Here is a 13,273-nt window from a genome sequence, read left to right on the forward strand (position 1 = left end):
TCCAGTTTTCAGAGAATTAGAAAATGTGTTTACAAGATTTATTTATTTTTCAATTAGTAAAACACGTTTTCTTTAGTTTTCTATTTCTTGAAAAAAAAAAAGAGTAGAAAACTAGAAAATCTCCCACAGGTAAACACGATAATTTCTAGGGTTTTTTTGTATACTGAAAATAATTTCTAGGTGTGTTGACACTGAATTCTCCCAAAGTCAACATACACGGACCGAAGCACTCAAATAAATTCCATAGAATCTTCTTGTAAGAGATTTGTTAAGAGAAATTATAATTTTTGTATAAAATACTATCTAATTGCTTCTTTATCAACAATGCAAGCATGCAAGTCTAACATGCCGGTAACTCGATTAATCAGTTTTGAATTTGTTTATGATTATTAATTTTAATTAATTAATGGAGAAACATGCAAGCTAATCCAAACACTTATATTAATAATAATAATTAAAAACAAAAAAATAAAACAAGTCTAGTAACGAGAGATACTTGTTTCAACTCTATTCACATTCTCCATGAACGAGCTGCAACGATCTGTAGAACGAGTTGAGTTATCCCAATTGTTTTACAGCCTTAACTAAGCTCCAAAAGCCTTCACACAAGCCAAGTTGGAACTCCATGCAATATAAGCAAGCAGAGGATTGGTAGCTGTACCTCGCATCTGTTCTATCTTGCATGATTTGTTCAATGGGATAGATACATCATGGTTCTAGGCACAGGGTGGATTATCCCACAAAAATATTCTTTATTCACATACAAAGCAGCCACAGCGTGAAAAAAAACTAATCTCTGTACAGATATTACTTCTCTATATCAGCAAATGATGCAACTCATGTTAAATAAGAATCATTGCAGACTAGCTAGCTCAGGTGGCGTGTTTCAAAAGAAAATGCCACCTCTAAATGGAGAAATTTGGATATTGTCTCCCAAAGTCTGTAGTATAATCAGTGAGAAGGTGGCAGAATTCCAGAATTTTCATATTTATGCACTTGTCTCTCGGCTGGATTGCTGTCGAGAATTACTCTTGTTTTGATTTAGGAGGAAACCTGATGACACAAATGCAGATAAATAGAAAGTTGGTTTGGAAAGCATAAGGTATTAACCATAGCAACTTCCTACTCTAACAAGATTGTATCCAGAAAACCATACTTGTCAGCTCATACTGTGCAAATGAATGAACTAGACCATACGTAAAATTCTAATAATTGTGAACTTTAGTGCTATCAACTCCTCAAATACATGCTATGAGGACCTCAGTAAGGATCCGTAATGTTCAGATACTAATTATTTTGTGCAGTAGAATGATAACCAGTTCTTTAAGCATGGAATTGGCATGGGTTCAAAAAAAACTTGGCTTTAAGCAAAATCTTAACCAGTTCTTTTATTCAAATAAACTAAACTGGACCACTAAATCCAACACATCATCACCAATGAAATAGCAACTCTTTCACTGGATATAAACAATGCATTCGAGTTAAATTGCAGTTCTACACTGGATGTAAAAAATACATGATGAATATTCAAGATATTGCCAACAGGAAGCCATGCTAATTTCAAGAATACGCTATAATGATAGTATGAAGAAAAAGTATCAATGCAAGCATCAATTGAATGATGAATTTTGGTTTGACAAATAGAATGAGAAAATTTTAGCGGTGGAAAATCGATATGGAATGGGAAAGCATATGGTGCTATTCAAAAGAACTACTGGGAATCATTTGCAGCACTTCAGATATTCACTAACATAAATATTTTGCAGTTTGTAGTTCATTGCCATCACAACACTTAGTCATGATACCAACAACCATGGAGGATTTATTTGATTGATGTTCAAAATGAAAAAAAAAATAGCATCAACTTGTAACAAGAAAAATCGAATGTAGTAAACCTAGTGCAAGACCATATATTTAATCACCTGCTGCATAGGTTCATCTCGACTTGTGTTATTTGCCATTTGACTTGTATAGAATCCTGAATTCCGCCCATTTATGCTGGAAAAACCTGCCGATGTGTTCACAGCAAATCCACCCCTATTCTGATGCTGATATCTTTGGCTTCCTGGGTTGCATGTTTCAATGCGAGCATTCTTAACAGGAACATTGCTTACATACCGGCATTCTGTTCTCCAAAACTTCGAACTCAAGAATTCTGCACCAGGAAGATTGCAACATGTGTTCTCTGCATGGTTAGTTTTAGGAATTCTTCCACTTGATACTGCCAAATCATATGAAATTTCATTAACTGCCATCTCCAGGCCATGAACACGTGTCTCGAGAGAGTTTATACCAACCTGGGACCTCCCGATGTATCCCTAAATTCAAGAAAAGGATGGGACGATTGAAGTCAGCATTTACTTTTCAACATTTGAGCACCACAGTACTTTCCACTGAAGTGATCGCCAAGAAAGCATTAGTAAACCATAGAGTACGCAATAATTGGGTGTTCAAGGCAGGATTGCATAAAAAAGTAGGTGGATGGTGGAATATTGATGCATGGCAAGGGGTTTAATCTCTACTGAGTGGGGGTTGAAAATGTGACCATTAATTGAAGACCCCATCACAAATTATACAGAGAAAACATGCTTTATCTCATCTAGGCAAATGGTCCCAATAGAGCGGTAGCAAGCAACAATATGCTGTAGGCAAACTGAGGAAATGAAAGCCTTTCTTCACAATTGGCATGAATGACTTGTTAGTTATGGATAAGAGAGGGAAGACACGGAAGGAGAGATCAAAATTCAAATGTTGTTTGTACCTGGAGAAGGTCTAAAAGACTAGAATGCTGGTTTTCAATCTGAATAAGCTGTTCACGGATTAAAGACAGATCCTCATAATCTTTGTGGTTCTCATAAAAATCTTCCGTAGAACTGCTCACTTCAACAACTTTGTTGTAACAGTTTTCATCCTCCTGAAATGGAACCACGAGTGACCCAGATTTCAAACCACCGAACTTGTTCCATTTATCATCTCGGATGCTACCGAAGAGGACACGTCTTGTTTCTCGCATAGAACTTGTTCCATCCCCATTCTGCCCTGATCCCAAAACTTCAGAATCATTCCTTGTATCATCACCGCTAACTTTTCCTTGTGGTGTAGCAATTTCAATTTTCCAAGCAGAGTGTCTATCATGGCCCAGCTTATGTAACATTCCTGTCTTTGAATTGTGGTCATTGCTCTTTGCGGGGCTTTGTTTTTTGGAAGCTGTCACGGATGAAGCATCGGAAGGAGGGAACCTAATTGCAGGGACTGTTTTCTTAGATAAAGGAGTTCTGAAACCAACGTCTTTAGAATTTTTGGAGGCAGAGGAGATGCATATACCAACAACATTATCTGGTCCCATGGCAAAATCCAACAAGAACATAAATTGATGGTGTCAAAATTTCCGATATTGATTATCTTCACTACAAAGACTAGTAATAGTAGACTAACTTCAACTTTAATGTCGTGCTTACCAGATCGTTGAACCCTTCTGAAATAATCAATCATAATAAATAAGATTTATAAGGAGAGAAAAGAAGATGATGATACCTATAGAAGAACATGTAGATTGAGATGGAACTGAACTTTCCTGAGAAATGCCTGGTACTTCCTTCCACAACTCCAATGTACGATTCATAGTCTCCCTGACCACCTTCACCTTTTTTTTTATATACACGAAAATTATATCAGTATGAAATTGGCAACTTTCAGAATCAAAACACTCATTGATCTATTGCCAGCAATTTAATTTAATTTTTTACCTTCGAACTGCAATCTCTTCTGATTAAAAAAATAGAAGAAGAAGATTATAATCTGTACACATTTTCTCAGCAACCAAGCAAGTCCCAAGGAAATAAAAACAGAGACAATATTAACGGCACTCCATACCTTATCAAACCTCCTGGTCTCTAGAGAAGTCAAACAGGTAGCTTTATGTTCCTTCGCCAACTTCTTCTCTATTGATGCCACCTTCCCTAAGGCCTCAGCAGCGGCTTTTCTGGCGGCCCAATCTTCACTACACAAAAACTCTACCAAACACGGCACTAACCAATCCAAAATCCCCTTACTTGACGCCCCACCAACGCCAACAATACTCCTAATCACACTCAACAAAGCCGCCTTAGCTTTAAACCCCTCTCCTTTAACCAGCTTTCCAAGCCTCGGCAGCACCTTCCTCAACTGCTCTACCTCTGGCTCTGGCGCTGCCTCAATGGCCGCCGCCAAACACAAGGCTGCCCCGATCTGAGCGTTGAGATCCTGGTCAATAGTCAGCAGGTCAATAAGAGGCTTGGAGAGAGTTGAGAAGGGGGGGTCCGTGATCTGGGAAGACATGGCGAAGGTGGCTTCGACGCAGGCAGAGCGGACGGCAGAGTCGGGGTCGCGGAGGCGGCGAGTGATGGTGGATATCATTTTGGAGAGGTGGGGTGAGAGGGAGTTGCCATGGGAGCGAGAAAGGAGAGTTAAAAGAGAGACGCATTGTTTTCGGACAGGAGATTTAGAGGAGGAATCGGTATTGTGAATACAGTTTAGGAAATGTGAGAAGGAGTCGGGAGTAGACAAGTTTTTAGCTATAGACTCGAGCTCTGTGGTGGCAACGGAGACAGTGTCACGGTCGGAGAGCTTGTTGAGACAGATTATGACACGGTGCTTGAGATCATTGGCAACCGGTGGTTTTTGGAGAGGAGACATTTTTGTTTGGTAATTAATTTTCTACTTTTGGTGTTTATCTTGGCATTGCTGTGGCTGTGGCTGTGGCTGTGGCTGTGGCGGGTGAGCAGGTGGTGGTGAGATGGTGGCAGGCAACTGTGCAAGTTAGTTGATACTAATTTTCAGAAAGGTGAGACTCTGGGGTGCGGGTGCAATGTTTGTGGATGAATGAATCGATATTCATATTTAAAATGTTTCACTTTCCCACATTTAGTTGCAATTTGTTTTTTCACTCCTCTTACTTTACTTTTTAAGCACATTGGTCTCAATGTTTTCTATAATTATAAGACCCGGTCTCAATCCCCGAGTCAAGATCTAGCCCCGGGCCGGTTTAGTGAAAAAAACCCAGATTAAAAAAAATTAATATTATTTAGGATTTTTTTATTTTTAAGAATTAAATTAACCTATCTGATTTGCAAACTTTGAACCGGGTTGACTTCTAGGTACCACGTTGTTTTCTAGACTTACATGACAAACATATATGAGTTGGAGTGTAGCTGTGGTTGAATTATAAAATAAAAAGAGAAATGATTTGTTTGGTGTCACGTTAACTTCTGTTTTTTATAATGTGCTTGAAATTATTTTTTATTTAAAAAAATATTAAATTATCATTTTTTATAATATTTTTTTATAATTTAAATGTGCTAATGTTAATTATTATAAAAATTATAAAATATATTACATATTTTTAAAACATAACAGTGAAGAGAATTTTTCTAAACAATCAGAATTTTATTGTTAGAAATATGATAATGTTTGTTTTTTAAAGTTTTTTGTTTTTAAAAAATTATTAAAATATTTTTTTATTTTTTAAATTTTATTTTTAATATCAACTTATTATTATAATTTAAAAATATTAAGAAATAATTTAAAAATAAAAAATAGATTGAAATTCACATTTAAAAGTTTTAAACACATTTAAATAAAGCTTGTGTGCCCGTAGAATTTAACTGCTGGTGGAAAGTAATTTAATAAAAGAGAGAGAAGAGAAGCAATGATAAGGATTCAGGTCTGGCCCTCGCCCTAGGCCACGCCCACATGGGATAAGCACATGGGATGGGAGGTCTTCAGACCTGCAGGGTCAGAGTTCAGACATCTAATAAACAAACAAAAACAGCTTCGCTCTATGACTATCTGTCTTTTCTTTCACTTGTTTATATTATTTCCCGATTAATTTTTACCCGTCAAACCTGAGTTAGATTATAAAAAAAAAAAAAAAAGAATATTTTGCAAATGACTTCAATGCATTTGAATGCGTGAAGTGTTTCTATTTATAGATAAGTTCGTCGCATTTGTATTATATATATATATATATATATATATATATATATATATATATATTCGAAAACACAATCATATATCAGCATTATCTTCAAATGGATTGACTGTTGATTCAGCAAGTTGTTTTGATTTGAATTTTGCATGATCATTGGCTGTATTTGCTGCTGTGGTTTTCTGCTGAATGAGGTGTTGAATTTGCACTTGATTGCTGAGAAATAGATGATGTCTTAACCATTATTATTACAGGCAGCCCGGCGGTTGACAGGGCTATAGGATCTAGTCCTGAATCAATTTAATAAAAAAAAGGGTTATGTATGAAGTTTTAATATTTTATATAAAAAGATTTTAAAATAATATATGAAAATGTAAACTATATAAAAAAATTGAGGTATAAAGTGTAATATAATTATTCAACTTTGAAAAGTTAAAAAACAATTCATATAAATATAAGCTATATAAAAAAAAAACATGAGGCATGAAGTATAGTATAGTTATCCCACATCAAAAAGTTAAAAAACAATCCATGTATACGTAGGCTATATAGAGTTATCTCATATTGAAAAAATAAAAAATAATTAATGTGGATGTAGATTATAAATAAGAAATGTGAAGTGTATTATAGTATAATATAGTTATCTCATGTCGAAAAGTTAAGAAACAATCCATGTGGATAAAAGTTATATATAGTTATCCCACATCGAGAAATTAAAAAATAATTCATGTAAACGTAGGCTATAAAAAAGAAATATGCAGCATAAAGTTTAGTATAGCTATCCTACATCGAAAGGTTAAGAAATAATACATGTTAATGTGGGCTATAAAAAAATATGAGACTAAGTAATTAATAATTAATTTTACATTTTCTAGGTTTATTAAAAAAAATAAAAAAAATCCAGGTCTTACCTAGGTTACACCAAGTCACCTGAGTTTTGGATTGACTCAGCAGTCACCCAAGTTTGACCAGGTCAATTTCATCTTTAGATTTTATGGTTTGAGACCTGGTCTAAGGTCCAGGGTCACTCAGGTTAACTCATGGGGCCAAGCCAAGTTTTATAATTATTGTCTTATAGTCTTTCGCAGTCGCAACGAGAGTTCACAAACGTTGAAAGTGCTTCACATATGATTGAACTTGGGATTAGAAAAGTGAAGGTATCTGCAAGTTGATCACGTGATGGGATGAACCTAACATAAAAAGCATTAGAAGCTACTATATGATAGAAAAAGTGAAAACCAATTTCAATATGTTTTGTTCGTGTATGAAACACAGGGTTAGTAGTCAGAAAGGTGGCTTTGATGTTGTCGCATCATAGGGTAAATGATGAGAAAAGGGGAAAACCAAGTTTTAATAATAGAGATTGTATCCATAGAAGTTATATAGTGGTGTTGGCAACAATATGATATTCAATTTTAGTGTTGTTGCGAGAAATAGTTGGCTGCTTGTAGGAGTTTCGAGAAATTAGATTTGATCCAAAAAATATGCAATAACCATTAGTATACCATCTATCATCAATAGAACTAGCCCAATTTACATCAGAAAAGGCTTGTAGTTGAGATAAGTTACTTCGTGTGAGAAGTAAACCATGATACATTATGTTTTTAAGATAGCATAAGATCTATGTAACATCACTCCAGTGATTAGTGGTGAGAGAATGCATGAATTGACAAACTACGTTAATAGTATAGGAAATATTAAGATGAGTGAATGATAGATATTAAAGTGGGCCAACAATACTGCAAAACAATGTGAGATCCAAAAATAGAGCCCTTGTGAACTAAGATAGCTTTATGGTGGAGGGAATTAGTGAGGATACTAGTTTGACACCATAAATATTTATAAACCTTGAAAAAATGAGAATAAAACGAATAGCATACAAATAATGAATATAAAAAAATAATGCTGGTTGAAATATTGGTTAAAAATCGATAGCGATATTATGAAACGGTAATAAGCCATAAATGAACCTAAGAGTAAAAAAGTTAAATAAATATATTTTGGAATAAAATGATGATCATAAGGATTTATTGTAATAATTAATATGATACATAGAATAGTGAAACTAGACATGCAGATTTTTAGTGTAAAATCACCTCTCAATCAGTTTTATGTTATCGAGTTTAACTTTCAATTCGACTATTAGATCAGACTTAAATTTTATGATGAGTATTATAACATATTGATTTATGATATGATAAAACTTTAGGACAATCAGAGTTTAGGAAGGCTACGCAAAAATATTGACAGTCGAACATAAATTTAAAAGGGCTTATTAAAGGTAAAATAGTCGATTGAACTTAAAAGCTGGAAAAGTCAGCCTTTTCTTCTTCCTTAAATTACCAGTAAAACTAGAAATAAACAAGACAAAGAGAGAAAAGAATTGTGAGAGATAAACATTAAAAATCCTTAAGAGAAAAATAAAAATCAGGTAAAATTTATGAGTTAGGAAGTGTGAGACACCAACCAATCCATCAAATAAAGATTTAAGTGGAAACAAAGTGAGGGAGAGTAGAAATCAGGGTTGTAACTCATGGCAATGAGAAAAAAATCTAAAGAAATGGAAAAACCTTGACCGGTTAGCTTTCGAAGTTCATTTTATTGTCAGGCAAGAAATTCTAAACTTATTTAAACAATTTTTAATGGAAAAAAATGGATTCAATGCATATTTCTTAGATTTTGGAGTTAGGATTGTAGGAGAAAAATGGAAAGCAAAAGATACTCAGTGTGTGTTTGACGTTATAATAGTTTTTTGTGGTTGTATTTTAAAAAAGTAAATATAAAAAAAGTTATAAATTATAGTTTTTATTTTAACTAAGGTTTCAAGAAATAATTTTCAGTAGAACTTATTCAAAATTGTAATGTGTCATATAAAATGTGTATTGCATTATAAGAATAAACTATGCATTAAATTATATGTATGCATATAGCTAAAATGGAGATAGAAATGATTATTTGATATAAGTTGTTGATGAGTCCCAAAATTCAAGATGCTTAAGAATAAAGTTGATGTATTGGATAATTGGTTAATCTCTTAGTTCAAACAATCTGATATATTCTTCTTAGCTAAGGTGTTTGACGGCTTGATATGCAAAGCCCAGATAGTTGGTAATAGCAGGTAATGCTTGGTAAGCGAAGGTGGCTAGTAGCTGTGATAGTAGTAGGTGATGTCTGCAAAAACTCCCTTTTGATGGATATGAACTCTCTGATAGTAAAAACAGTAACTTTGTAGAGACAAAAAGTATGATGATATTTTAGAGAGATAGACTCTGAAAATATATATACTAAAAATATTAAGAATAAAAAGATTATGAACATTTAGCTTGAAAGATTCATGGTATATTTATAGTGCATGAGTCTTGTCCTTTTATGCAGAGAAGTGACTGAAGTGTAATCTCACCCTTGTGATATTTTGAGTTGTATTATACTAAAAAAAAATACTTATTAGATTAGTATAAAATAATGAAGGATTTGTGTAGGGTCTCAAAAAAGTTATCCGACGAGTGTTGGGCTTGGGCAAAGTGTCCAGGCTCATTAAATAAGAGAAATGAATCCAAACACGCTATTTGAAACCAAGCATGTTGGGCTCAAGTGCAGAAGCTTGATCCACAAGAATACGGAGGTGCACACCCAACATCCTTGATGTTGGGTGTGTGCCTAACATGAGTTTGAGCTGCCACACCTAAGCCCATACTCATTTGGTGTTGGGCTCGGGCTTGGTAACCCGAACACAAAGGGTGTTTTTATATTTATTTTTAAGGGGTTTTGGGTTCATTTTATTTGAATCTATCAACAGCTCCTCAAGTCTTTATGGTATTAACTCATAAAAACTTGTAAAAATACTCGGTTACCATGGTGAGTTTGTTGAATTCTATTCATATAAGAAGATGGGTTAAAACCTTGGGTAATAAACCTGAGAGTCCGTATGTATGGGTGTGTACCATGTTTGAAAAAATTTGTAAGTATATAAATACTTAGAAAAATTCTTAGAATGATAATGTGAGATATAAAAGACTTCATACTTATAATATTTTTCTAAGAGGTAAGGGGATACTTATATAAAGTAACTCATGCTTAAAATATATTTTAAGTGGCTAGTGGAAAACAATGAAGGGTGAACCTATACTTATAAAATATTTTAAAAACTTGAGGGGAACTCAAGGAAAGTGACCCATAATAATGACCATACTTAAAAAAGCTTCTAAAAGGTTGAAACGAGCGAACTCATGTCAACACCTATACTTAAAAAAGTTTCTAAAGGGTGAAGGGAAAGGATCCATGGAGAGTAGTTTTATTGCACCAGGAAAACCAAGTCCATCTCTTTGAGTGTGGGAGTATGTGACCTCCTTAAAATGGCATGAGACATGAAAGCCTTCAATTGAAAAAAGATCTCATAAAAAAAAGAGGTTTATAGCCTCTCTAATGATAGTGTGGGGGGCTTGAGAGCTTCTTAAAGGTCTATAACCTCCATTGTAATGATGTGGGGGTTTAAAAGCCCCCAACTGAAGAGAGGTTAATGGTGTGTGAGAGGTATGTGACCTTCCTGGGATGACATGGGACCTGAGAGCCCTCCACTAGAGAGTGATGTCAGTTCAAGACTGCATTAAAGAGACGGGAGATCCAAGATCAATCTCTAGTGAATTGGTGAAAGGATTTTTGGCATCACCTAAAGAATGTGCCCATTCAAGACTACACTAGAGAATGGGAGGTCTGAGATCATCCCCTGACGTATTGATGAAAGGTTCTTATACATCACCTAGAGAATGGGGGATCCCAAATAAATCCATGATAAATTAATGAGAGACCTTTAGACATCACTTGGAGAATGGAGGATCTTAAATCAACCCCTAGCAAATCAGTGAGAGGCGTTTAGACATCACCTACAAAATGTATGAGTCTAAGACTACAATGAAGATCTATAAATAAAAAATGTATGTTAGAGATACAATATTTTTATTTCAAAAACAAAATTACATTTTTTTTTTAAGATTGTACATCCTGAGGTGACCCAATTGCCAAGTATGGGGAAGATTTTTCAGTTATATTCTACTCAAAATAATACATATTGGATCAGTATAAAATATTGAGGGATCTGTATAGGGTTCCAGAAAAATTCTCTGGCAAATGTTGGCTCAAACAAGGTGTCCAATCCTATTAGACGTGAAAAATAAATATAAACACGCTGTCTAAATCCAAATATATTAGATTCAAGCATATAAGTTCAAGCTCACAGGGATGCTAGAGTAAAAAGGCTCACAAGGACTCGAGTTGGAATGCTCGAGCTCATTTTTCTTAAGCCTCAAGTATATACTGGGCTCTGGTTTGGTAACATAAGCTTAAAAGTGTTGTTTGAAATTATTTAGGGGTGAGGTTTATTTTGAAAAAAAAAGTAGATATATTTTATTTGAATTTATCTGTTGCTAACGAAAAAAAGAAAAGAATAATGTGGGACGAAAAAAGAAAGGATGAATGTGGAGCATATGACAGAGACATGGGAGGAAATATTGGGCAAGTGATCTTAGCAGTGTATCACGTGACATCTGAGGATGGATATTCAATGAACTGAAACAAGAAGAAACTTGACAATTAATTTCGATATCTTCTCAAGAAATATTGCAATCACATCAAGGAAAGACAAGGTAGGGCTGGTGAGTGAAGCAATAAAGCAAATATGGAGAGATTTTTCCTATCTACCAGCTAGGTGTAGCTAGCTTGAATTCATTTATCACCTGAATAGGCTGCACGGCAATTAGACTCTCTAGTGACCCCCCCAGCATAGTTCAGACAGACTAATTGATTCGAAGATTCAGCCTTATGCTTGCTTGGTTGCCGAGAAGATATTGAAAATCACAAGAATTCATGGCTCAGCCTCCATTGATTACATGGATAAGATATGCAGCCAAAGGACGTGGCCATCGAACTTCTTTATCTAGTAGTTTTTACTCTCTTTTTTTACCCGTGACCTTTTTTTTTAGTCTTTTAAAAAAATATAAAGATATAGAAAATTAAAATTTTGATATATGCTGCGTAAAAAATAAACATTTAAAAATATTGATCTATAGAATGGCATGTTGTTTTTTTAAAACAATCTTTAAAATGACAAAACATTGAATTCACCTCAGTTAACAATGATAAATCTGCAAAACTTGTTATTAAAAATAGGAGAATATAATAATCCTATGAAATCTATACCAAAACAAATTAAGAAGGTCAAATAGTAAAAGCTAAAAATAAACTAAATCTAAAAAAGAATCTAAAAAATAACACAAGTAAATCTAGATTGATAGTCGGCATTACCCTATAGGCTAGAAAAATTTTAACCGAATGTAAAAAAAAACAGTCAAGTCAACATAAGTGTTTCTAAAAATATAATTAAAAAAAAAGATTAAGACTTGGATTATTGAGTCGCTTGCATTTCATAAAATCATTTAATTTAATAACATGTAAAAAAAGGCAATTGTAATTTAATAATATGAAAAATCAGGCAAACCTATGTGAAACTTCTAAGAATGAGTTAATCTTCTAAATTCAAAGCCCATGAAATCTTAGACTTAGGTTCAACAAAAAAGCCTGACTCTTAACTAATTTAACATTGAATAATGAAATTAAAGAAAAATCATAAACTCGGATCACTAAGTCAAGTGATTTAATAAGTTTGGTTATTTTAATAATATAAAAAAAAACAACTTTAATTTAATGATATGAAAAACTAAGTGAACTCGATTAAGTCTTCTATAAGTGGGTTAATCTTCTAACTTTGCAATGTATGAATTGTATATCCAGTTCAATAAAGAAGTTTAATTACTAGTAAATTTAATGTTGAATTATAAAATAAAAAATATATATATATATTCAAAAAGTTGTTAAAGAAAAAAAAACAACAATCAAGAAAAATAAAAATAAAAATAACCTAAAAAAAAGGATGGAGGATGAAATTGCAAAAACAAAATCAACTTGGAAAATCACCTAAAAAAATAAAGATTAACAATTAAAAAAAAAAAAGAGAACAAAATCTAAGAGATGAAAAAATTGAAGGGGGATGAAAACAAAAACAATTTTCAATTTGAAATAATTAAATGAGATAAAGGAATTGCAATTAAAATAAGAGAGACTAAATCTCAAAAAAAAAATTAAAGGGTTATTGTGATTTTTTATAGGAGCATTACATTGATTGAGGTGGAGAGAAGGGAAAAGGATAAAAATACTTTTTCGCCCCTAAAACTAAAAAAAAATTATGAAAATATCAAGATGAAAATACCAATAAACCCTAGAAGAGAAGGTTAAAAAAAATTAAATTCTAAGGACTTC

General features: G+C 33.5%; 1 protein-coding gene across 6 annotated transcripts; it reads right to left on the bottom strand.

The window, feature by feature from the left end:
- Positions 1-732: 732 nt before the first annotated feature.
- LOC133697926 (TORTIFOLIA1-like protein 4) lies at positions 733-4,861 on the bottom strand. Of its 6 annotated transcripts, none has more exons than XM_062120756.1 (5): positions 3,874-4,860; positions 3,535-3,643; positions 2,762-3,336; positions 1,923-2,318; positions 733-1,053 (listed from the first exon to the last, which is right to left on the bottom strand). In XM_062120756.1, exons 1-5 carry the CDS (start codon positions 4,672-4,674, stop codon positions 1,042-1,044), a joined length of 1,893 nt encoding a protein of 630 aa, XP_061976740.1. In that variant the 5' UTR covers positions 4,675-4,860; the 3' UTR covers positions 733-1,041. The 6 variants fall into 6 exon arrangements, 4 of the variants coding, with proteins under 4 accessions (XP_061976740.1, XP_061976743.1, XP_061976741.1 ...); XM_062120759.1 differs by lacking the exon at positions 733-1,053 and having other exon boundaries at positions 2,013-2,155; positions 2,298-2,318; positions 3,874-4,861; XM_062120757.1 differs by lacking the exon at positions 733-1,053 and having other exon boundaries at positions 2,013-2,221; positions 2,298-2,318; positions 3,874-4,861.
- Between the last annotated feature and the right edge of the window lie 8,412 nt (positions 4,862-13,273).

The sequence above is a fragment of the Populus nigra genome, chromosome 6 (assembly GCF_951802175.1).
Source record: "Populus nigra chromosome 6, ddPopNigr1.1, whole genome shotgun sequence".
In the NCBI taxonomy this organism is placed as follows: domain Eukaryota; kingdom Viridiplantae; phylum Streptophyta; class Magnoliopsida; order Malpighiales; family Salicaceae; genus Populus; species Populus nigra.